The 27,360-nt window shown below is 40.8% G+C and overlaps 1 protein-coding gene across 3 annotated transcripts in view; it reads right to left on the bottom strand.

Moving 5' to 3' along the window:
- Positions 1-27,360, bottom strand: part of KCNIP4 (potassium voltage-gated channel interacting protein 4) — an 814,425-nt gene that overhangs the window by 11,970 nt on the left and 775,095 nt on the right. For all 3 annotated transcript variants that reach the window (XM_031436708.2, XM_010991042.3, XM_031436695.2), the window contains exons 3-4: positions 17,061-17,130; positions 9,801-9,871 (exon numbers count right to left, since the gene is read on the bottom strand). In XM_031436708.2, coding sequence (XP_031292568.1) covers positions 9,801-9,871; positions 17,061-17,130 — 141 coding nt within the window. The remainder of the gene's footprint in view (positions 1-9,800; positions 9,872-17,060; positions 17,131-27,360) is intronic.

Raw genomic sequence — 27,360 nt, 5'->3', positions numbered from 1 at the left:
AATAAAACTTAATGATTTAATAAATCTGACAAGATGGGAATTCTATACTATTGGTGACATTGCCTAAACAGCTCCCTTGCTGTCTAACAGCTCAAAAGAAAATCTCTCTCTAACGTGCTAAAATGACAGCCTAGAAAGAAAGTTTTCCCATAACTGTAACTGATATTTAGGGAGAAAAAACATTTTTTTCTCATTACTGTGAATGACAAAGAGATTATTTGGGGTTTTCATAATGCCTCCAGGGGATGCCACTCACATTTCATTCTGTAATGACTGAGTTGTCAGGGAATGGAGTTTTCTTGAAACTCTGGACTGCGGTAGCCCGGGTGTCAAGTCATCAGTTAGCTGTAGTAAGCGGGGACAGCTATTCCAGAGTTGTTCCCAAGGAAAAACACATTCTAACTCAGCCTCAATAATTCAAACAAACTTGCCACTTGGGACACACTCAGAGGTAAGCGTTGCCCTGATGGTGGTAATATTCTAGAAAAGGTAACCGTTGGAATGGTGGTAAAGGCTCAGGGTTGCTCTTGCTGCCAACAACTGTGTTTAATCAGTGGGTGAGATGAATTACTGAGTGGTAATTGTAACCATTGGTGATAATACTGTCATCAAATCATAGAAAGCCATCTTAAGACACCTTCCAACAGACACTATGCCTCAGTGTCTCCCTCTGCAGGAGGTAGTCTGCTGTGAGGCTTAAGAATAGGAGCTGGAAAACTATGGTCCAGGGTGAAATGTGGCCCACTGCCTGCTTTTGTTAATAAAGATGCATTGGAACACAGCCATGCTCATTTACTTAGGATTTGTCTGTGGTAGCTTCTGTCTACAACGGCAGAACTGAGTTGGTAGAACAAAGACTGTATGGCATGCAAAGCCAAAAATATTTATGGTTTGGTCCTTTACAGAAAAGTCTGATGCCCTCTGGTTAAAACTGTAAGTTTTAAGTTTCTTCCATGTCTTTCATGGCTTGATAGTTCATTTTTTTTTCACTGCACATATATTTTTAAATTTACATATATGTACTGTTCATTGTTTCTAAGAACGTTTTGAGCTTTAGGTTTTTAAATTTTCACAATGATCGAAAGAATAAAGCCAACCACAAAATAAAAATTAATTCAAAGATACATACACCTTGCTATTAACAGCACCATTATTTATAATTGCCAAAAAAGACATATTACTAAATGAAAGAAGCCAGTTTGAAAAGGCTACAAACCATATGATTCCAACCAAATGACATTCTGGAAAAGACACAGCTACAGAAACAATAAAAAGATCGTGGTTTCCAGGGGTTTGGGGAGAGGGAGGGAGGAATGAATAGATGGAGCACAAGGGATGTTTAGGGCAATGAAATTATTCTGAATGATACTACAGTGGCGGCTACATGGAATTATGCATTTGTCGAAACCCACAGAATGTACAACATCAAGAGTGAACCCTAGCATAAACTATGGACTTTGGTTGATAATAATGTGCCCATGTTGGTTCATTGATTGTACCAAATATGCCACACTGAGGAGGGATGTTGACAGTAGGGGAGTGTATATGTGTGGGTGGGGAGGGCTGTGTGTGAACTCTGTATTTTCTGCTTAATTCTGCTGTAAACCTGAAAGTGCTCTAAAAAGTTGTCTATTAAAAAAAACAAAAAACGTAAGTTTAGAGACTTAGGTGGAGCTGGGTCTGCCATTTACTAACTGGATGACTGGCCAAGTCACGTAGCCACTCTAGGTTTGGGATTCCTCATCTCTGACACGTGGCAAGTGATACAGGTCCTTTATTTCTTATCTGCAACGCACCACCCCCATCCAGAAACACTTTTGTAAACTGAAGGAGAAAACCCTTTACTGGAAAGCCAGGGGAGGTGGCGAATTGTGGAGCCAAAACTCACTAGATGCCAAAACCTGAACTGAACTGGCATGAAACTGTTGGAATCTCTATCACCTCTGTGATAGATAATCCTATCTATAGAGTAAGATAGCTGGAGCCTACCATCACTATCATTGATCACCTATTATACGCTATCTATCAATCATATTAGTCAGAAGACATTAAAAGCTATATTAATACTTCCAAATCACAGTAGCTTGACACAGTGTCAGTGCATTTATCACTCACACGTGGTGAAATACGAGTAGGGGTGGGGCCCTGTTCCATGCAGTCGTTCAGAGACCCGGCTCCTCCCACTACGCTGTGAGGCAGACTGAAATATGTAACTCACAGCCTCCAGTGGCGGGAAGAAAATGGAAGGAGGTGTGGTCACTTCTGCTCATCACCCTTGGTAAAAACTCAGTCCTGGCCCCACTGAGCTGCCGGAGAGGCTGGGAACACGACCTCGTCATGTGATCACAAAGCAGAGTGCAGGGACACAGGTCAGCAGCTCTCTCTGCCATGTTCACTGTTTATCATGGCTTTGCTGCACACGTTACACACTTGATGACAGCGTACTGCAGACCCGGCTGGAGACATTAAGTATGCACAGCCTATGCACAGCATTGTGTTTCTAAAATCTGCAAGACTCTCAATGACAAACTCAGTTTGCTCAGAGGATTTCAAATGAAGGACTGGGGACCTACATGTGCCTTATAGGCAGAATGACACAGTTGCTAAGAGATGAATCCTGCACCAGGCTGTGTGGGGTTTGAAGCCTGGCTCTCCTACTTTCTAGCTGTGTGACTTTTGGTAGGTTGCTTAACTTCTCTGTGAATCTCTTTCCTCATCTGCTAAAAAGATGACAATCATACTTGTGGAAATTTAAATAAGTTACTATCTGTAATTCACTCAGCACGATGTTGGATTCATAATGAGTGCCGAACAAGGGTCAGCTGGTATTAGTGTGCACAGTTATTACAATTGTCAATGTTATTTTCACACCCTGAGTACAGTGACTTATTGTGTAACTACATAATAAGCGCTTGTTTAATAATCATATGCAGAACTGTCTTTCACAGCCTTGCAGACAAAGCAAACATCTGGCCTGTGCTTGAATGTGTTCAATGTTATGAGATCACTGTGTAATAAGATCATGTCATTATTAATTGGACTCATTAGAAAAATCTCCCTTGCAGTAACTACTATGGTTAACATCGAACAAGTATTAAGCACACATTTGGTGCCGGGTGCTCAGCCAAGCCCTTAACTGACACGTTTTTCCATCCTTCCGTTACCCCGGGAAGGAGCTTTGCAGGCTGATGTTTTACAGAGACAAACACCAAGCCCAGAGGGTTGAAATGCTCAGCCCAGGATCTCACAGCCACTTGGTGGCAAAGAGGATTCAGATCTAGACACATCTGTGTCCAGGGCCCCTCCTGTCTTATCCATTCTATCTTTTGGGCTTCAGCAAATTAAGTGGGAAATTTCTATTTCCCTTTATCTTAGAATCAGGAGGGTCTCTCCCAGGGTGCTATCGCCACTCAAAATATGTTCGTTATCCAATTTCTATTTTCTAGAGACTTTTCAGGTAACTAATCAATTTAGAACAATAACTACGACAGCCTAGTTTTAAATTTTGATTTAACATTTATTAATTTAGCCATTAGTTTGTCTTTTAAAGAAAAAGACATGTTACTAACACATGCTTATAGTACGTAGCCATTACAATTCATTTCCCAAATTATAATCAGCATTCATCACAATTACTGGAATTTAACATAAATATTATAATAGCAACATTATGCATGGCCCCATATCATTGACATCAGACTAAATTTACATGTGAAATTGAATACAATGTGCTATAGGTAACTGATGGTACATTTCTGATATGTGAGTAATTTCAAGTCATGAAATCACTAGTAAATCCTTGCCTTACTCATTCTCAGCAAACTAGCTGTGAAAGATTTCATCAGATGAACTGGAACTTCTGACTTCTATGTTACAGCTAAACTAAGGCTGTGCTGGAATTAGTCTTGCTGGTAAAGTGCGGCAAACGCTAATACGATGCTGCCTGGGGGTGATCATTGGCAGCCAAAGCGGAAGAAACGTTACAGGAGGCTGGTACCCCTGACAACCTCACGTCTTCCCCGACTCACTGCTGCTCCCACATCGGGGAAAACCTTGCCTTCACCACTGCCAGCATCTTGGTCCTCACCTTCTGTCAGCCCCTGCCAGCTGCTACTCTTCTCGGTGGTATTTCTTGGTTAAGTTATGAGATGACACGTTGAGTTTGCTGGCCCAGAATCTGCATTTTTGGTAGCCTTCATTTTAGTGAGCACCTAGTACGTGTGAGGAGGCACTTCGCTGCCCTGGGCACTCTACCCCAGGCACACTGACTGAGTGACCTCTCAGAAGGCTGCAGGTCCCTTTTGTCATCCTGACTCGGGGAAGCATTGAAATGTAAATCAACCAATTTAATTTTAATATCCCTTGAACTTGTCTCCTCCATCTCCCCTCCAGGGCCTTACCTGTGGCTCAGGCCGACATCGGCTCCCATCTGGGCTCTTGGAATAAAGAGCTGCCTGTCGGACTTCTTGTTCTAGAAACAGCCCTGATACCTTACCTTCCTGCTGAAAATTCAAGGACTCCTCACCTCCTGCAAGATAACCCAGCCTCCTCAGCCTCCTGCCCCAGGTGTGTCAGGATCTACCCTTGGCCTCCTGACCCAGCCTGCCTGCCACCCTCCCCTTCTGTGTTTCATCTTCTACGTGATTTACAAATGCTTTCTGTTCATTCCCAGGCCCCTGCCTCACTCCCCACTGCTTCGCATCCTGAGCCGTATTCTCTTGACCAGCTCCTGCTTGTCCTTCAGACCTAGTTCATCAAGACCACAGGCAGGCTGCCAGCCCCGCCAGTACCTTCTTTGTTGATCCCATTCCATCATCTGCTTTCCTTTATCATGGCCCTCCCTGAAATTCCTGCTCATGTGTAAGCCGCACCCTCTCCTAATCCCCAAACGCATTTCCCCTAAATTACTTGGTTTCTGTTATACATAGCAACGATTCTGCATCCAATTTCAGTGTGTGTGGAGGGGGTGAATTTCCTCACACCACCAAGTAATCTCCGACACTAGATGTATGTCTTACAATTTAACTTAATTCTGATACTTTCTACCTGGAGATAGAGCTGGATCCTACAGGTTAAGGGCTCAGCCCTACATGACTGCACCCCCACCCAGCCCCCAACTTCAGATAATAATTGCAATTTTAGGTTGTCACCTGTGCTTCTGACCAATGGGCTACAGATTAGAGGTTCCTGACAAACCTGCTTCTACCGGGAGGAGCAGACAGCCATCCATCCCAACTGACCCAAGCATCCAGCACTCCCACCCTGTACGTTCTGCACTTTGTAGTTGGATTCTGAGCTTAGGATAATTGTGGGACCCCCCTCTCTACTCCTTCCGAGTCCTTGGGGAACCCCGTGAAAGGACTGCAAAAGAGGAACTGGCGTGTTTAGGGGTCTGGAGGACTCCCTCCCCCCAGGCTTCCACCACCTCCCTGCCTGTGTGTGTTATTTCAAAGGAAAAGATAATTCACCCTTCTTGGGTTCTATTTGCTAGAGCAGCTCACAGAACTCAGAGAAACATTTACTTACTAGATCGCTGGTTTTTTATAAAAGGATATACTTTAGGAGCTTCTGGGTGGAAGAGATGCATTTGGCAAGGCTTGAGGAAAGGGCTTGAACTTCCACACCCTCTCTGAACACACTGCTCTCCGCAGATCTCCAGGTGTTCACCAACTGGGAACGCCTGTACTTTTGGGCTTTTAAGGAAGCTTCATCCCACAGGCATGATTAATTAAATAATCGGTCATTGGTGATTGAACTCAATCTCCAGCTGCTCTCCCTTCCCAGGTGATCAGGGAGGTGGGACTGAAAGTACCAACCCTCTAATCAAGGGGTGGGTTCTCCTAGCAACCAGCCCCCAGCTCAAGTGGAGGTTCAAAAGTCACCTCATTAACATAAAAGACACCGTGGTGCTCTCTTCTTAAAACCCAGGGTTTTAGGAGCTCTTTGTCAGAAACTGGGGACTAAAACCAAATAGATACCCACTTTTAAAAACATATATTTCTTATTATAAATCACAAAATAACACATATATTAATGAGACAAACCAGAATTAATTACAGAGTAAAATAATGGACAATTCTATTCCATAGAAACCAAGCACTGCCATTCAGAATATAAGCAAATGGATGAGTTATATATTCTACCCATATAATATAAATAAAGTACATATAATGCATATAAAATAATATATAACATGCAAATAAATATAATGTATATAAAATACTTTAAAAATGTTATTTTATTATAAATAATATATTGAGCTACAGGAATATTCAGGACACTTTTTTCCCATTGATGCTCATATTTAGTAGTTTACGAATAAAATTAAATGCAAATCACTTAAAGGACATAATTTGAAAAGGGATTTCCTTATAAAATTGTCAGAGTGGTGAATATAGCATTTTATTATATTTAATTTCTTGTCTCTCTCACTTCCTGGGCCTTCAAGGGCAGGGTTTTTACTTTCTTAGCTTGGTATTTCCAGGGCCTACCACACTAACAGGCCCACAGTAGCTGCCAGTAAATATTAATTAAGTTGTTTGCCTTCTGGGATTGCTGTTCTGAAGTTGGGAAACTGTAATTTCCTTGTATAAACAGATTTGAAGAACTAGAAAGCAAACTAAATGTGTGTTGTAATTTGCACATCTTTTGAAAGATAAAAGCAGCTTCTTGACAATACAATGAGGGAAAGGAACCATACTCAGGCTTTTCATTTTCCCTCCTCAAAAATTATCAAGCAGTCCTGAAAGAGAAGTCTATAATAATAAATGTCTGCACTTAAAATGAAGAAATATCTCAAATAAACAGTGTAGCTTCACACCTCAAAGAGACAGAAAAATTACAAACAAAACTTAGAAGAAGAAAGGGAATAATAAAGACTAGCACAGAAATAAAACAGAGAATAGGAAAACAACAGGAAAAGATCAATGAAGCTAGAAGTTAGTGTTTTGAAAAGATAAAACAAAGCTAACAAATCCTTAGCTAGACTAAGAGAAAAAGAGAGAAGACTCAAATAATGAAATAAATCAGAACTGAAAGAGATCTTGTAACTGATGACACAAAAATATAAGAGACTATTAGGAAAAATTCTGTACCAACAGATAGATATAGATAAATTTTTAGATAACTATCTATCTATCTATCTATCTATCTATCTATCTATCTATATATGATGTATATAGAGATATACAGATAGATACAGACAGACAGAATTTTTAGGATAACCTAAAAAAATTAGATAAATTCCTAGATACACACAACTTACCAAGACTGAATCATGAAGAAATATGAAGTCTGAACAGACCAATAACAAGGAGATTGAATCAGTCATCAAAAAACTCCTAACAAAGAAAATCCCAGCACCCGATGGCTTCACCGGTGAATTCTGCCAAATGTTTAAGGAACTAACACTAACACTATCCTTTTCAAACTCTTCCAAAAAATTGAAGAGGCAGGAATACTTCCAGATGAGGCCAGCATTACCCTGGTGCCAAAGCCAGCCAAAGACATCACAAGAAAAGAAAACTATAGGCCAATATTCCTGATAAACACAAATGCAAATGTCCTCAATAAAACACTCGCAAACCAAATCCAACAGCACGTTACGAGGATCATACGCCGTGACCAAGTGAATGTATCCCTAAGATGAAAAGCTGGATCAACAGATGAAATGCGATATACCACACTGATGGAAGTAAGGATGCAAATCACATGATCATCTCAAAAGATGCAGAAAAAGTACATGACAAAGTTCAATATCCCTTCATGATAAATACTGTCAACAGACTAGGAATAGAAGGAAAGCACCTCAGCATAATAAAGGCCATGTATGAAAGGTCACAGCTAACATCATGCTCACTGGACAAAAACTGAAAGCTTTCCCTCTTTCACTTTAGGAGCAAGACAAGAATGCCCACTCTTGCCTCTTCCATTCATCATAGTCCTGGAAGTCTTAGACAGAAAAATTAGACAAGTAAAATAAATCAAATGACATCATCTTATATATAGAAAATAAAAAAAAAAACAACTCCCCCCAAAGGCTCCTAGAACTAATGAACAAATTCAGCAAAGTTGCAAGACACAAAATCAATATACAAAAGTCAGTGCACATTTTTACACCAACAATGAGCTATCTGAAAAGGAAATGAGAAAAGCAATCCCAGTTGCAATAGCACCAAAAAGAACAGAATGATATACTTAGGAATAAACTTAACTAGGAGGTGAAAGACTTGTACATACAATTTCTTATATAAAACTAGAAAACACTGATAAAAAGATTAAGGAAGACACAAACAAGCGGAAAGTTCATGGGCTGGAAACCTTACTATTGTTAAAACGTCCATACTACCCAAAGCTATTTGCAGATTCAATGGAATTCCTATCAAAATCTCAATGGAATTCTTCACAGAAGTAGAAAAAAACAATTCTACAATGCATGTGGAACCACAAAAGACTACAAATACCCAAATTAACCTAGAGAAAAAAGAACAAAGTTGGAGGCATTAAATTTCAAAATATATTACAAAGCTATAGTAATCAAAACAGTGTGGCACTGGCATAAAGAGACATATACGCCAATAGACTAGAATAGGGAGTTCAGAAATATATCCATGCATATACAGTCAACTGGTCTTCAAGAAGGGTGCCACAGACACACAATGGGGAAGAGAAAACTGCCTATCTACCACAAAAGAATGAAATCGGATCCCTGCATCATAACATACACAATTATAAATTAAAAATGGGTTAAAGACTTAAACATGAGGCCTGAAACCATAAAACTCCTAGAAGTAAACAGGGGAAAAACTTCATGACATTAATCTTGGCAAAGATTTCACAGATACAACACCAAAAACGTTGACAGCAAAAACAATAACAAAAACATAAACAAGCGGAATTACATCAAAGTAAGTGGAATTACAACCAACCAAAAAGCTTCTGTACAGCAAAAGAAACAATCGACACAGTAAAAAGAACCTATAGAATGGGAGAAAATATTTGGAAACTGTGTATCTGATAAAAGGTTATCTCCAAAATATATATAAGAAACTCCTATAATTCAATACTTTAAAAAAACCAAAACAACCTTAATAAAAAAAAAAATGGGCTGAGGACTTGAAGAGACATTTCTTTGAAGAAGATATACAAATAACCAAAATGTATATGAAAAATGCTCAGCATCACTGATCATCAGGTCAGTGCAAATCAAAACCACAAGAAGATACTGCCTCACAATTTTCAGGATGGCTATTCTCAAAAAGACAAAAGATAACAAGTGTTAATGAGAATGTAGAGAAATTGCAACACTTGCACACAGCTGGTGAGAATGTAAAATGGTGCAACCGCCAAGGAAAACAATATAGAGGCTCTTCAAAAAATTAAAAATAGGTCTATTATATGATCCAACAATGCCACATCAGGATATCTGTCCAAAAGAATTGCAGTCAGGCTCTCGAGGAGATATTAATCGTCCCCTGTTCATCGCAGCTCTATTTGCAATAGCCAAGATGTGAAAACAACCTGAATGTTCGTGAATAGATGAATGGGTAAGGAAAATGTGATATATACATATAGTGGGATGCTTTTCAGCCTTAAAAAAATCAAATTCTGCAATATTTGATAAGGATGAACCTTGAGGATGTTATGCTAAATGAAATAAGCCATCACAAAAAGACAAATTCTGGATTATTCCACTTATATGAGGTATCTAAAATAGTTAATTTATAGAATCGAAGTGCTAAATCCCTTTCAGCATGTCTAAAATCAAAGCATATTTAAAAAAAAAAAAGGCTAAGACTTACCTCAAAACTCACAGCTCCATTGTGGTCCGTATCAAATGCATTGAACAGAAAATGTGCGTATGTTGTAGAGTCTGAAATGTTGAAAAGGAAATAATGGTAGGTTAGCATTTCAACATCCTACAGAAGACGTGTATAGCATGTCCAAGCCTCTTTCTACCCAGGGAAAGGCACTCTGTCTCCCCTGACTTGTGCTTTCCTCCCCGCTGCCCACCTGCTCTCAGCAGGGGACTGTCACCTGAGGGTCACAGGTGTGAGCTGCCTACAGAGGCCACTGGTGACAGCTATTCGCTGAGTCTAGCTGGAAATGCTCTGAACACGTGGGAGTCTTGGGTGCTGTTACTGACACAGGGATGAGCAATGTTACTATAGGTGGGTGTGGGGATTAAGGGACACACATCTGGAAATTGCTTGGTACTTTGCAGGGACTATCTCTAGGAGAAAGAAAATAATAAAAATATGAATAATGCAATACTGATAAATTGCTATTATTGGTATTGCTATTATTAGCTTTATTGGTGGTATTATTATTAATTTGTTCATTACTTTTGCAACTCAGATAAGGATATTGGGACTCAGAGAGGTTGAGAAACTCGCCTAAAATCACACAGTCCATAAGGGGTAGAGTGGGACAAAACTTGGGTCTTCCTGACCAAAAAGGCAGGTTAGCCCATAGCCAGTAGGATTGTCTGATGAAATGGGGCCAGAGGTGGGTGACTTGGCAAGTTTCTGAGGCCATGTTAGTAGAGGACTGTGTAGTCCTAAAGTTTCCTAGTTGCAAGTAGCGGGGAAGTCGTGCTTTGCCTGGGTCCTGGGTGGGATTCAAGTCTCTGAGCAATGGGGCGGTTTTGGACAGCACTCTTGTTCCACAGCTCACGGTCCTGCCTAATGCCACTGAAGCTCCCTGAAGTCCTACACTTCCTCTGAGTTTGCTTCAGTTTCCCTCTAATTTTTCTTTCCTTCCTCTTTTCTTTTTTCTCCTTTGTCTCCCTAATCTCTGAGCTTTCTGCCCTTTAGTTCAAAAGCATATATTTGTTCTTATTGTTTTCTTACCGCGTGGTTTTAATTTTTAAGAGCTCCTTTGCTTGACCCTTGAGCAAATTTGATTATTTTAAATGTTTCATCTCACGGGTTTTAGCCTTTTACCTTAACCTTTTTTATATTGAAAAGAATTGTAACCTTTTCATTTATTGGCTCCAGACTTTTATCTTCTGTTTAAAATCTCGCCTGTTTCTATTTTATAACTTTTAACCTTTGTTTTTACTGGGATTTAACAAAACTTCTGTTCGCCTTTTACTTCTTGAATTCCTTTTTGAAGGCTGTCAAGAAGCTAGGTCATAGCAGTGGGAGTAGAGAACTGCTCTCCCCAAATAAGGGAGGTCAGAGGTCATACAAACTTCTCTCCCAGCTCTCGAGCATCCGCGGCCTATGTGTGGACGGTTGCTCCTGCATGGGGTGAACCCCAATGGTTAACACCATTGATGCTATAAGCTTCACGGGGTAAACTGTACACTCAGTTTTTCAAAATGGCGGTAGCGTTTTCTTTCACCTCTTACCTTTAAATATGCTATGAGGAACCAACTTATTTTTAAAACGTATGAATTAATATCATTGTTGTCAATGAACCAAACGGGCACCACAGTTGGGCCCAAATAATATGTAAAAACATCGCATGCAGAGTGGATGTCCATCTAGTGTTGTGGGTTGCGTAGCCCTCTGAAGGATGGAACCAGGATTTTAATTGCGATCCACTTACTGCGGTTGTTGGGAAGTTCCATGATAGAATTATCAAGAACTGTCAGCCTATTTTTTTATTTACAAAGTTGGTTTGCTCTCAACAGTACTTTAACACAGACTTCTTGAACTGCTTAGTGCCCTAGGAAGAAATGAGTTGACAGATGGCATGTTGAACTTATTTTCGGGGGAGAAAAATAAAAGGACTTTGCTTATTTTAAAACAAGCTTCATTAAGCAGGCCCCTTGTTACTTTATTTATACAAGCAGGGTAAGTGCCTTTACCTTAGCAAGCAGAACTCACCACGAGTGATGGCTCAGAACAAATGATGTTGACAAATTTTTAAAAACTGAAAACACAGGATAACGTGGGCATACAATAATTACCATTCTTCTCAGGCGGGGCTGCTCTCAAGCTTGACACTCGGGACGCACACTCTCAAGATTTGCCCGAATACGGCACTGAGGACTTCTCGTTCCTCTTTAAGTTGTACCTCGGCAGTTTCCCTGGACCGTGAAGTCAGTTTTCCAGCCTAGATGTACCCGCCAGAGAGAGGCTGCTAACAGTGCGGTGGAGTCAGACCGCCTGAATTTGAGTCTCAGCTCCACCAAACACTAACTGTGTGACCTTGGGCAAGCTGGGTCACCTCCCTGTGACTCAATGTCCCCATCTACAAAACGATGAGAATACGTATTTCATAGAGTCACCATAAAGAGATTAAATGAGCTAATTTATATAAAGTTCCTTGAATAGTCCTAGGCACACCCCAGATGTTCACTAAATTAACTATCATTACGATTCTTTCAGAGACAAGCCACTCTTATCTCAACCACCTTAAAGAAATGGGACTGAATTTTTCACAGACTTAATATATTTCACCTGAAAATGTTTCAGTTTTGTGTAAAACTTCTATTGTGTATCTAAGTGACTGAAGTTCTGATTTAATGGCACTTCTGGCCTAGTGAAGACTGGTATAATTATGGCACAAGTGGCATCGAGGTTCTGATGGAGTTTGGATTTGGAGACAGTAAAAGCGTTTTAAAGAAGGGGAATGATGCTGCTAGCTTTGCTGGGGGGAGAGGAGGGAGCTAAGGCACTGGAAGCGCCCGACTGGGCACAGAGGTGAACGAGGGGACGGGAAACCGCCCACACAAATGTCTATGGTCTGATTTCATCTGACTGCGCTCCTCTTACTCAGTAAATATTTGTGAGAAGGATGAATAACTGACATCCTGGATTCTAGATTTCAGTACAGTTCAGGGCACAAATGACATAGCAATGACTTTTCTCCCCATATGACCTGACAGTCTTCTTTGACCACAATTCCATACATATAACAAAAATAGTTGCTGAGTTGCACATGATTTTTTTTTTTCAGTTTTTTATCATTTTACTTGTGAAGCTGAAAATTAAATGTTGAAATTTTACATTTGGGGGACAAAATTTATAGAGTCTTAGGATAAGAAAGGATCTTGGATACCATTTAGCTATTTACTTATACATTTAAGAAAGGTGGAAAATGGATGTAGGTACTGTTAATGACACAGCCAAGGTCACCTAGTTAGTTACTGGTAGGGTAGTGAATGAAATGAAGACATTCTAACATTAACTCTCAGAAATAAAGGATGTTACACTAGAAAGAAAACGTGAGAATTCTTTTGTTCCACATTTTACAAAGGAACAACCTGAGGCCCAGAGAAATAAACCATTTGAGTCACAGACCTTGGTGGTGGCAGAGTCTATCCATAAAGTCAGGGCTCCTGACTCAGTCCAGTGTCCTTAACCCAATTATTTCCAGACCACAGTGATGATACCAACTAACCCCTTGGTTTAAAAGCCCATTGATACACATACATTTCAGAATATTTGAACAAATATACTTGATTATCATGTTCCAAGTGTGTGGACTGAAATCAATGTGGTTGATTTCTTTCTTCCCACCACGGATCCCCTACTCTCACTTGAATTCAAGCACGAGGTACAGAATTAGCTTAATGCATCTGAGTGTACAATTCGTGGCACTGTTGCTACAGTAAGACGGGCCATGTACATGAGTAGTAGTTTCTGTTCAGTGTGTCCTCTATAAATCACCCTGAAAATGTTGTCTGAGGATGAGAAGGACATTCAGTGAACAGAGTTACTTGGGAAAAAAAAAAAATGTAAACCATCATTTCCACAGAGCTCATCTAAGAGCCTCAAATGCCTTGCACTCAGTAGCTGTTCAATTAATATTTGTTGACCTAGATTCTTCAGACTGAAGCTCATTCATTCATTCCTTCAATAGCTGTATCAGGTGCCTTGTAGAGTCAAAGTAAGTGCAAAATTCCTACAACACAAGCATGAGTAGCCCAGGGAACTGCAATTGTCATGAGCTTTAAATGCCTAGTGAGCTAAGTGCGTCTACGCTAAGGCTTCCCCTGAACGTGGCTTTGAAGAGCGTGGCTGTAATGATACAGGTAAGGCGCATTTCCTCCTGCCTTGTTTTATAACAGGGTGCGCTTCATCCCCGCCAGACAGGAAGCTTCTGCTCAGTCCAGCTGTGCTGGCGTCCCGAACACCGAACAAGCTGTGCTTGGGAAACCATCTCGCTAAGCAGCGGGGAAAACTAAAGAGCCTGACGGTGCAAACTGCAGGAGAGCCCGGCGCTGAGACAAAGCGTCTTTCTGGAGGAAATGGTGAGACATTGTGATTTATGGACCCATCATTGTTATGACTCATAACGAGAGAAATCTGTTGCTTTCACACCATCAGCCTAAATAAATGACTCCACAGAAGCCTGAGGACGGCCCTCACACGGGTCTGCCTGCCGTCCCAGACCGTGCTCTTCCTTGGGACATTTTGTCTTTTCTAGCAGCGCTGCAAGATACAATTTGCATGCAGGATATTAATTTTTAAAATTGCAAGTCATCATTCTTTAAAATATTTCATTTCCTTCAGTGATGCCGGGTGCTTTTAGATTGATGCATTCAATTAACATGAATAATCAAAGACTTTTTAAGGGTGCAAAAGTGATTTTTCTTCAAATCCCTTTGGACTTTGTAACAAGAATCCTTTGCAAAGGACTGCGCCTCAGTGGATGTTCTCTAATGTTGACACGTTATTTTTCAAATAAAGATAAAATTTTAATGTGGAGTTGTATCCAATTTGTAGCATGTAATGACTTTCATTTCATTTGAGCTCATCAAAAAATAACTAAAAGATTTCCATTTGTGCTAAGTGCTTTGATATTAATGCCTATCAGTGGGTTGGCAGACATTTAGTTTATAGTAAATACCATTTTAAAAATTCTGTGTTTTTTAAAATAATTTCGAAATATGTGTTAATCAACTGACATTCTAAATTCTCTATTAATGCAGACAATGGACCCATTACAATCCTGGCTTCAGGTCCTATGACCAATATCTGTCTGCGGGGCTGTTAGTAATGAGATGTGGGGGGGGGGTTGTCAGCCGTGATATATCCAAATTCATGCAATAATGGGTCACCCTGTGTTTTCTCAGAATCCTAATCTAAGGCTTTGAAAAGGCCCTGGTAAGTGAATTTTCTCTTTCAATAATCCAAGCATGAAACTGTCTTCAACCTACTGACAAATCTAAAACCAAAAGAGAATCTAATTTTTATATGAAACAATATTTAAATGTCGTATACATTCAAAATGCCTTTCCTAGGCATTATTCCATCTTGCAGTGGCCGTCACTCGGCACACATTCCCTCACTTATGCAGTAGTATCTATCCAGTGTGACTGTTTGTCAGTCCCCAGTCCACGACCTGCGGATACAGCTGTGAACAGAACAGACAAAACCTTATGTTCCCTTGGAGGTGACGTTCTGATGGGAAAAGAGACAGGAAGCAACTACAAAAATAAAGTCAAATATATATTCTTAGATGTTCTTGAGTGCTGGAGAGAAATATAAAACACACGGGGAACGTTTAAGAAGCTGCTGTTTAAGACAGGGTGGCCAGAGAAAGCCTCATGGAGAAGGCGGCCTTTGAATAAAACAGAGGTGCTGAGATATTGGGATGGGTAATTGGGAGAAGAAAATCCAGGCAGAGGGAATGACAAGTTCAAAGGACCAGAGGTGGCAACAGGAATGGTGTGTTGGAGGAAGGGCAAGGGGCCACGGCGGCTGCAAGGAGATGAGGGAAGGAACAGTGTAGGAGGAGGCAGAGAAGGACAAGAGACCACACCTTGTCACGACCGTCATATAGGTCGTGGCTCATGCTCTGATGGGATAGAAGCCTCTGAGCAGAGCAAGTGACATGAACTGGCTTATATTTTTACAGGATTACTCCGGCTCATGTTGAGAATGGACCATGGCTGGGAAGAGTGCGGAAAAGGGTCAGAATCAAGAGAGACTAGTTTAGAGACCATTGCAGTATTTTGGAATGAGATGATGGGGGCTCTTTTAAGTGGAAAAGAAGTAGAAAGATGATGGTGAGGAAATGGGTGAATGTCTTTGTACCTTAGCGTCCACATTTATTAGAAAGGCAGATTCCGAGCTATGGTTATTGAAAGGTGATGGGTAACACATGCAGGGCCAGGCGCGTAGTGGACGCCTGGTGGATGGTAGCTACTTCAGCTCAGGTTCCATTTATCTGGGCAGACTCTTTTTCACTTCCTCCCTGTCATTCAGCTGTCTAGTTGTGCCTGCATCAGGCTCATAATACTATTCTTTCAACCCCTGTCTTCATGCTTACACTTTATGTTGACATTGTCCACCTGCTACATTAGACACTAGCATTCTTTTGAGCAGGTACCACATCTCATTCTTCCTACATCATCAGCACCTAACACATAGCTGGGCACCCAGGAGGTCGTGGGACAAGTTTGAGCTGGGCATCCCGTCAGGGGATTGACGGAGAGCCTCTAAGGTCCAGTGGCAAGCACATCTCTTCACTCACCTCTAACATGTCTGTGTTATCACTATGTTCTCCTTGTTTTCTTTTTGGTTAAAATGATGTCTAGAGTGGTACTCATTTTCTTAGATGCAGGGAGAGGGGTGATAGTAAAGAGTTACTGAAAGAGAGAGGACCAGCAGAGTGAACACTAGATGAAGCTACAGAAAAAAATCTGGGCTCTAACCTAGATCTGCCACTTAGTGGATGTGTGACCCTGAGCAAAACACTTAGCTTCTCTAAGCCCCAGATTTCACATCTGAACATTGAGGATAATTACATTTGTCCTAATTTTGAGAGTCAGGAGAATGAGACCTAAAATGCAGGCGAAAGCTCTGTGGCACATTCAGGACCATCAGAGTCAGAGAGCGCTGTGCATCTGAGAGATGTAGTACCAGTCACACAAGAATACTACTTGCATTAAACTGAAGAGTGAACTCTAGGATATTTGATAATTTGTAAGTAGATCGCTTTTATGATGTATTGGAAATCATATGCACTTGCAAGCTGTGTATTCATTATTTTACATAAAGATGAAAAATCGAGAGCCACGCCATGAAAGATTAAACCAAACTCGACTGGAAGCATAATTCTAACCGAGAGCACGTTCACTGGTCCCCACTGGTACTTACCTCCCTGCGGGAAGAACTGCGAGTAAATCTCTTTGAAGGTCTCTTCATTAACAACACCGCTGGGGCATTCCTAGAGAAAGCACAGAGAAGCACTATGAGCAAAGTGTTCATAAATCTGATTTTTTTGCACATTTTGAAATAGAACTGTCTACCATGCAAAGCTGCACCAAGTTACCATTACCACAAAAAGAATAAAATCACGCGATAAACGTCTCTTTGTTCCAGTTCTTACAGAATGAAAAAAAAATGTTGATGTAAAAACCTCTGCATATTATCGATATCAAAGCTGGTCTGACACATTAAAGACACACTCCTGCTTTTAAGAACACGCATGCATGTTGCCAATGAAGTATGAGGAAATTACTTTGTTTTTCACACCACAAGGACATTGCAAGATGCTTGTGATACGGTCTTTGCTGGATCTTAATGCTGTGTTCTCTGGAGATGTGCTAGACCCACATTATCTTTTGTTCAAGGGGAAAATGCTGTGCTCCATTTGGGTCTAAGGTGGCCCAAGAAGTTTCAAGCAGGAATAGGCACTAATTTCTGATAACAGATTGTCCAGGAATACTCAATAACACGGCCAGTAATAAGCGACATTGAGTGAGACAGGATCCCCAGATTTTCTGAATTTCTGGAGTGGAGACTTTGAAAAGAAACAGGCCTGGACATAATGAATTCTCACCTTTGCCCCATGGGTGGAGTTACTTAAGGCTGATGGATGCTGATCTTGGGAACTCTACTCATGTTGGACTTCTGACATGGTGGGACCAGAGGGCAAGGGCTCCCCTCTGAGACTGGATATTTTCTATAAAAGGAACTGAAACCTAAAATGTTAGAAAAGGTCTGCCTTGGTGCCGGAAAGAGGACTCAGCAAGTGGACTTGAGACCGAGGTGAGGGCGAAAATGCCTCCCCTCTTTGGAGCTGGGAGAACAGTCTGGTCAGGAATCTGAAGCAGAGAGACCGCTGGAGCAGCGGAAACAGACCATCACAAAGTCACCCAACATCAAACCACATGTGGGATGTTAACTGTACGTCAAGAGTGGGGAAGTGATGAGCTAGCCCTATCTGGTCCTTCTGAGCAGCTTCTCGTGACCAGGCCCATCTCCCCTGCGCCCCCATGCCTCAGTTGTCACAGGACTCCCATTCTACCCAGCATCTCCAGGATTCACTGGGGGAGAATGAGGGGTGTGCTAACTCCCCTGACTTTAGACATGAATACTTTGTACACTTTAAATTTGACACTGTTCCTGGGATCTTCAAAAATCATTTGTGGTCTTTGAAGCTTTTCTTAACTCTTAAAATCACTGTCCCTTCATGAGGAAATTTGATAAACTGATTTGATCTTTCTTTATTCCCAGGAACCAGTTACTTACAACTGTAATGTGCTTCAAATGAGGAATTTTCTATATTCTCCTTTGTTGGTTTGAAAGGTAGTATCTTTGATATAAAAACACAATTTCAAATAATAGTTCCAATGTGAACTTGTGTTTTACAGAGCTTGCCAATGTATATTTTTCTCATTTGATTATTATAATAAATCTATGACTTATGGCATTTCCATTCAATGAAGAAGAACTGAAGGTTCAATGGTAAGTTGTCTTGTTACTCAGCTATCCAGTGGGAGAGCTGGAATGTGATCTTGGAACTTTCCAGATCATCACAAGGTTTTGGATTGAATGACCCCAAGCTCCCAAGAGGATTGGAAGAAAGAAAACATAGCCAAAAACAAATTAGGAAAAAAAAAAAAAGCAAGCAAGCAAGCAAATTATGATGATTAATTTTATATGTCAACTTGTCTGGGCCATGATGCCCAATTATTTGGTTAAATATTATTCTGGATCTTTCTATGAGGGTGTTTTAAAATGAGATTTGCATTTAAATTTGGTAGATTTTGAGTAAAACAGATTGTTCTCCATAACATGGGTGGGCCTCATCCAATCAGTTGAAGATCTAACTAGAACAAAAGATTAATCTCCCCAGAGCAAAAGGGAATTCTCCAGCACAGTGCCTTTGGGGCTGATCAGTAACATCTGTTCTTCTTAGTTCTACAAGTTGCATCTACTGACTAAATTTGGACTTGAACTTCAATTCCTTCCTGAGTTCTTCAGTCTGTCTCCCTCCACCATCAGATTTGGGACTGGCTAAGCCTTCACAATCATGTGAGCCAACTGCTTAAATTAAATCACTGTCTGTGTATATATATACACATCTATTAGTTTCGCTTCACTGGAGAATCCTGACTAATACGTAAACACATGAACAAGCAACAGCTAAAGCTCCAAAAGGAAAGAAGATGGAATTCGATAGCTAATCACGCAAAAGTGTGAATGAAATGACACCATAGGTCAGCAGCAAAAGGAGCAATTTTAAGAGCAAATAAGCACTTTGTAGCTGGACCCTCTCACACGTGGAAATTGTGACTTATTAGCTATTTATCTCTGAGCCATCTGCTGGGGATAGTAAGATGAGAGCAAATAGATGGCTCTCTGTCATCAGGTGGTGAATCTGTGCCGGTCAGAGCTGGAAACCTGCCTTGGAGTTAAAATGACTCCAGCAAGAGACAGAGATGGGAACTGAAGGGACAGGTGCACTCAGTAAACTTGTCAGCCGTCTCTCGTCTCTAGGTGCATCTGATAGATACATATTCTAATGCAAAATGAAATTCGGAAACTGACGGTCTCATGTGTGTTTGCTGTATGTGCAATCACACGAGTGTGTCAGATGAAATTCTTTCTCTGCCAACTGAGAACTCCTGGTCAAGTTTTAGAGCTGTAAGTCTCACCAAGTGAATTTATCTGTATCCAGCTTATATTATTATATTAACTTACATCTTTAGCCAATGTATAATGTATGCTGATGATTCTAAGAACTTTTCTCGGAACCAGGGCAGCAGCAATAAACAAGTTAAATATCTCACCCTCGTGGGGCCTACATCCAAACAGAAGAAGAAAGGTCAAAAACAAGATAAAAGATGATAAAAGTAACAATCCAGAGAGTGGTGATCTTTTATTTATTCTGGAGTTCTTATGGGAAAGCAATGCATTTCACTACCTTCAGGTAAACAAAATAAAAATAAAATCTTTTAGGACTCTAGTGATTTACAAAACGGTACCAATGGCCTATTCTCTAACTCCCCTCACCAGTTTTGTGGAGTCATTTCTGCACTAAAGTGTTATCTCCACCTCTCCATCAAGAATGCCTTTGAGCAGGCTGTGCATACAGCTAAGTGTATGTCAGTCAACGTGGCTGTGTTAGTTAGGTTAACTCTTGTGCTGGAACAAACAAGCTCCTAAATATGTAACAAATTTAAAAGAATTTAGTATATTTCTTGTTCATCCAACAGCCTTGAGTGGGTGTACAGATCAGAGTTATCAAGGGATGGAGGCTAATGAGAGATTAGCCATTGCCATGTGTTGTCTATGTGACCATTTCATCCAAAGGAGAAAAAGATCATTGAGGAGTGAGCACAGGAGTTATCTATGGACCAAATCTTAAGGTGGTACACATCCTTTCCACTCTCATTTCATTGGTTAGAAATCACTTAACATGTCTACCCCAAACCACAAGAGATGTCTCATGCACCCAGGAAGAAGACAAGAGCACAGGCATTTGGAGCATCTCTCAAAGAAGCCTCTGAGACAGTTCTCTGACTGATGCTTTAGCAGGACCATCATCACATCATTTTCATTTCTTTTCATTTCTCCTGGTGTTGTCTTTAAAGGATGATATTTTCAAACAAACAAGTTCAGGAACACCTAAACATCGAAGTATGGATTTGTTAAGTAGGCTTTTTTCACTCTAAGAGGAAGGATCTAAGAAGGAGCAGAGTTCCCAGCTTTAGGGAAGGTGAGGAACACCTCACCCATCTACACTCTGAGACATAACTATAACCTTCCATAAGCTTTATGCCTTGCATATTGTATTTTCTAGAGACATTTTATCTGATTATTAACAAATGATCATTTTGTGAAAATACATTGTCTATAGAAAAAATAAGTAAAAAATCACCAAAAATTATACTATTGTAAGACTATTTTGGTCTTTTATCTAAGTATATATCAGTATGCTGTACAAATAAAATTAGAATAATACAAGAATATAATAGTGTTACATCTTTTTTTTTAACAGTAACAAAATATCTTGAACATTTCCCGTATCATTATTATTAATGGCTGCATAATAGTGTGTCCACTGAATTTACCATATTGTTGGACTTCAGCATTTTTGAACTATATAGAAATAACAATGTAATTAATAATCTAGTGCATGCATCTGTGATTGCACCTGTGGTTCTTTCTTCATGACTAATCCCAGGAGACTCACAAGACCAAAGGGTTTAAACCATTTCAAGGCTTTTCATGTGCAAGGTCACACTGATTTCCAGAAAGGCTGTACCCACATGTACCCATATGTGCTACCATGACTGGTTTAAAAGAACATTTCACACATAGCGGGGCTGCTGACCAGAATCACATGGGGATGTGACACTCACTCAGTCTCATGAACAAACAACACTAATTTGCTTAATGAATCTAATCATCATTCTGAAAATTACCAGAAGACATTAAAGCATTTGTACAGATGCAATCACAGATGCATGCAGTAGAATGGGACCAGCGAGTTTCCTTCAGTGTTTCTTAAACCCTTCACAACGATCTGATCAGGATACAATGCATGTGCAATGAGATTTTCTTAGGCCATAACCACCACACTTTTGTCGGTTAGTGAAGAGACACTTGCCTTCTGGGGCCTTGCATGTGTTCCCTGAAGATCCTTCCCTTAGGCACTGTTGTGAGACATGTGTTGAGATCAGTTGTAAGTGTACTATGACTGCTTTGCTGATACTGATATCAATATTATTAAAAGAGTGATTTTTTAATAATGATAATTAGCACGATGATGATGGTGATGATTGTGGAGCCGGCTGGTGCTCTGTGAAGCCACTCTAAAGCCAGAAAACCCCCACGCCAGGGCTCTCCTGGAGTTGACTGACACATTGAACCTCCACTCCCCACTTCTGGACCCTCTGCATGGCTGCATTTCTTTAAGATAAAAACATCTTCCTTGGCTGTGCGTTAACCCTAACAAAACTAAACGCCCCCAGGAAATGGCTAGGCGGGCAGGCGTCACTGCTTATCCTCCCCTTAGCAGAATCCTAAATCCCATTACTCAGAGAAGCCCCTGCAAGTCTTACCTCACTTATAGCCACTCAGGTGGCTGTACACGATTTGGCCGTGCAGCCCCCTACGCCTGGTGTTCACAGTCCCTTCCCCCCAGTAAAAGACCTACACATTCACCCCAGTGCTCACGCCCTTCTGTGTGGTCCTCTGACGCCTACAGCTGAATGCCTATTAAACTTTCCTTTGTCTCTGGTAAACTCTTTTACCATCCTCGACACTGGCCGGCTGTGCCCCCAACCATGATGGTGACCATGATGATGGTGATGATGAGTTAATGCGTTGTGTTAGATGCTCTCCGTGGATCTTCTCACGGGAATGGGATAGACACCGGCATTACCTGCACTTTACAGAAGAGCAGACTGCTCAGAGAGAAACTAGCCGGGTTCTCAGAATCAGAAAATGGCAGAGCCTAATCTGCTGATCTCAGGGTCAGGGAACTGCTGTGTTTAAGCAACTTTAGAGATAGCGGTTTCCCCTGCGCTCTGAAATAAAGTGCTCCTATAAAACCTTCCAAAAGCTGAAATGGCAGAAAACAGAAGCAGTTACCTTAGGGCACATCTTACTAAGGGATGCACAGAATAAATTGAGATACAGCAAGATGCTCAGAGACACCGTTCAAGGCTATGGAGGCTGGATGCTGAGATGCAGCATGTAGTTCTTGGGGGAGGATCTTGGTGGGTTTGTCGTGCCCGAGGTCTGCGGCCTCCCTGTCAGCTGCTGCAAAATGAACTGAATGCTATTTTTGTCTTTTTACATACAAGTGAAAATCCTCTTCAGATTTCTTTCCATTAGTGAAAACAGGCACTCATGTAGGTCTTTTGCAAAAGCAAAATGTTGTAAAGAGAATTTCTGAAAAGTGGGGATACCTGTAATCCACTCAATGGCTTCATCTTAAAGTCAAGGAGACTGAAGTTGAGGTTACAGGAATTGCCCATAAATTACACACGGGCTGCTGAGTCTTACTTCGTGTCTGGGTTTCCAGACCCCAGGGCATCACAAACACCTTCCTGTCCATACAACAGCTGCTATTGTTCTGCCAGAAAGCCTTTAGGATAATCTAGAGAAATGCATACGGTCCTTGATTCTGGAGTTAAGTAGAAGGTCCGCATTGAACCTTTGCTCCTTAAAAGCTGTTTAGCTTCAGATAAATTGTTTAATCTAAGTCTCATTGTTCTCCTCCGTAATGTGAATGAATAATACTGCAAACCACAGCAGTAAACAATGCTGAAGCCATCAAGTCATCAGCGGCTGCCTCCCCCTCCCCCAGTGCAGACAAGCCTGCAGTCCGGCCTCTGCAGCCACTCACCAGGGTGCACTGTGAGGGGACTCAGAATAAGAAAGGACAGGATACTGGCCCTAGATCATTAGGTGCTTGTCAAAGGAATGAATTCAATGAGCCCAAGTGTTGGCTTCCCCCCATACAAAGAAAAGCACCAAATTCTTTAACTTGAGATGCCTGGTTTTCCTTAGGTAACAAGTAATCTTTTATTGTTCCAACTACCTGGTCTTTGTTGTAAAGCTCCTATATATCCTGGCTCCTCCCCTACCTCTGCGGAGCAGTCCCTCAGAGCCATCTGAGAGGCTGTCATCCCGGGCTCGAAGGGGTTCGAGTCCTCAGAAATGCCCGCCAAATAAAACGTAACTCTCAACTTTTAGGCTGAGCATTTATTTCAGTCGACAGTAACATAGGGGTAACTATTGACATCAGAGGGCTTTTATGAGAATTAATAATGTACATTATGTTATTATCTTTGCTCTCTTAGCACATCATATTTGTTCATTAACTATGAGACATTAGGACAATATTAAAGTGAATGTCACATCAGCATGGCTACACCAGGGTTAAATGGTATTCATCCAAGCAGTTGAACCCAGCATAGAGCCAGTCTGATATAATGCAATGAGCCTATGAAGCAGATATGAGTTATGCCTCCTCCTCTAGCTTTATAAATTGAATCTGCTCTCTCTAATATCGTCAAGTTTACCCTCAAAGTTAGGGGAATAGTGCAATTGTAAATGACAGCTGAGAAGAATAAAGGCCACCATACTGGAAATCAATGTCTAGAAACCCAAGAGCCCTTTTTCAGTCATCAATTTAAAGAAAAATGCCCCTTCTAAAGCTTAGATGAGTACATTAGAAATACAGTCGTCCATGAAAAGTGCTGGGAATGGTGCTTTGAAGAGAGATCCATGTAGGAATAGGAAATTGCTAAAGACGCGATTTTGTGAGGTGCATTGTGAGTCCCTATACTTCTACCTGTGAAGAAAGTCTTTTAGCATTTCCTTGAAAGTTGTCAGAACTCTGGGGGAATGCTCTAGAAATGGCTGCAGTGACACACCAAGCAGATGTGCTTTCTCAATGATGCTTGTCTGCTCCACGGGCTGAACTCTCCTCTTCCCATAAATGCTTCTGTTCTGGTGTATATCATCTCCTCAGGTTCAGAACAAGTGTTAAAGATTTAGAGATACCTCTTCAGGAATCCAAAAAGATTTATGGTGCAAAACTATCATAGGGAAAAAACAAAGTCCTTGTGAAATAAATGATTCCTGGGGGACCCTTTTATGATATGTATCATGTCACAGCTTTGAAGCATGCATGTTTCTCATCAACTCTCACACCTACTTCTGCCACCAGGGAAGGCACACATGGCTGTGGTTGTGAGGTGCTTAAATGGAAGACCTTGGCTTTCTACCAACAGGCATGTCACAGTGTCCATGTTTCCTTCCAGCATCCAGTTATTCTTCATGACAATGGAAGGAGACTGACATCTCTTTGATGAGGAGCACAGCAGATTGTGAGCAGGACACAAAGGGAACACAAAGGCTGGACACTGGGCTCTCAGATCAGAGAAGAAAAAGGAGACAAGTCACTGCCCAAGTGAGGACAACACCCATTCTTCTGGCAAGAGTAGGTGGCAGGTAAGTTGGCACCTCTTAGAGGAAGTTACTTCCTTAGGCTAGAGACCACACTTAGAGTGAGCAGTGTGTGAGTTCATCAGCAGAGACCAGAAAGCATCTTGGATGCCTGGAAGAACGTGCATCAGTAACCCTTGAGATGCACCAGCAGGGAACCCATGAATGGGACAAGGCAGAGAGAACAGATTTCAAGTGCGGTAGCCTAGGGCTGTGTATCAACAAGTTCTCCCTGCTTCTGAATCCATGGGAAGATCGTATTTCATGGGTCCCTAATGGTTTGCTGGGACCACGTGATGAACTGTCCAATGAATGGAAAGCATAGGTGACACAGTTAATATTGTGATTTATAATCAGAAGTATATGCTTGGTCTGAGTCCCCATGTCTAGCACGGAGCTTCTAAAGCTAACTGGAATTTCATAAATGATGAGAGAGATAAAGCTATCTCTTGTTACACTAATGAGGTGACTTCTGGACCCCACCCAAGGATGGGGGCTGGTTGCCAGGGGAGCTAACGCACTGATTAGAGGGTTGGAATTTTCAGTCCCACCCCCTGAGCTCCAGGAAAGGAAGAGGGGCTGGAGACCGAACTCAATCACCAACGGCTAACAATTTTATCAACCATACCTATGTCATGAAGCCTCCAAAAGACCCCAAAAGGACAAGTTCAGGGAGTTTCTAGGTTGGTGAATACACTGAGATCTGGGGAGAGTGGTGCACTAGAAGACATATTTGAAATTCATCTGAACACGTAACTGTGTATATAACATATGTATATATTTGTTTATAGCTAGGTGAATTTAATCATTAAACCATGAAGTTCTTATTTTGAGTATGAATCCAACTATTTATTATTTACCATTTTACAAAGTCATAACTCAAAACTACTTTCAAGTTACTTCATGGACTTCATCTGATTATTATGTTTAAGATTCTGGTGTCTGGAGTGCTCCCAGATCAGACAAAAAGTCTCTTTAAGAAAAGGATGCTTAAACAAGTTGTATTTTTGTCTGATTGTGTTATATGCTACAGATGTATCATGACAGTTTGTATATATTTAACATTTGGGAAAGTGGGTTTTATTGTCTTAGTTTTCAAGATGTGAACATATCAAGCTGAGTAATAGTATGATTATTTCACAGCCAGGACAATTTTTTAACCCTTTGAGGTTTTTTTGTTTTTTTGTTTTTTTTAGTTCCTTTTAATTAGTTGATTAAATTGTGAAAACAAAACACCTCAACATTTCCAGCATGGATGATTTTGAAAAGATAGATGAAATGAATTTATTGATTCAAAGAAGATGATGGATGGACAATTTCATTCTCAGAGACCTAAAATTGGAAAGCATGGCTGTCTTTACATACTATCCCATCCTTTTAATACCTAATCCAATTGGGAAAACATAGATTTTTTTAAAAAATTAAATTCCTACTCCCTACTTCCCTCGTTTGAGTCTGGGGTTGCTCTGAAAAGTCATTCTCTTAGTAGCAGGACAATTTAAGGATGACTTGGCATCCTACCACTGTGGAAGAATTTTCAAAATTTACATGGTGCAATGCTATGACTTGTATGGCTCTCATTGCTAGATTCTGTTTGTGGACTTCTCTGCGCCCATTAGACTTGGTAAAAACCTTGAAGGCAAGGACCGAGTTTCATAGAGCCCAGCAGTGTTTAGAACAGAGTATTAAAAACATTTATCCTGAATGGATAAATACTTAGACAGCTCTTAGCTTTTAAGAAATTAGAAAACAAAAGTGCTTTGGCAGTTTCCTCTAAAACCTGTGCGGCGTGTTTTCAGAATTCCATGCACTCCAAAACATTTGTTCCCCTGTAATTCTTCTGTTCTTCTCTATCCAGTTGTGCTGAAGGAAGATTTTTGATACCTTGTGCTAAACTATCCAAGGTCAACACTTTCTCTTAAGTACATCTCTGGCCACAGCCACACCTGGGACCATTGAATGGTTATGAAGAACTTTCGAGGACAAAATCTTGGTTCCACCTCCCAACCCTCATGACTGCTTATCATAAATATAATCACAGAAATTAAGGAGAGACCACAAGGGTCAAGAGAAAATACTTATTTCAACACAAATTTTAAAACCCTTGCTGTATTCAACAACTGGGCTGCTAAAATCTCATTTAAAAATAGCAAGATTAGTCCTTCAGTTTTTAGAACGTACAAGCTGATCACTAAGAACTAAA

The sequence above is a fragment of the Camelus dromedarius genome, chromosome 1 (genome assembly GCF_036321535.1).
Source record: "Camelus dromedarius isolate mCamDro1 chromosome 1, mCamDro1.pat, whole genome shotgun sequence".
Taxonomy (NCBI): domain Eukaryota; kingdom Metazoa; phylum Chordata; class Mammalia; order Artiodactyla; family Camelidae; genus Camelus; species Camelus dromedarius.
Note: the sequence above shows the minus strand (reverse complement) of the source record. Positions and strands in the feature narration are given on the sequence as shown.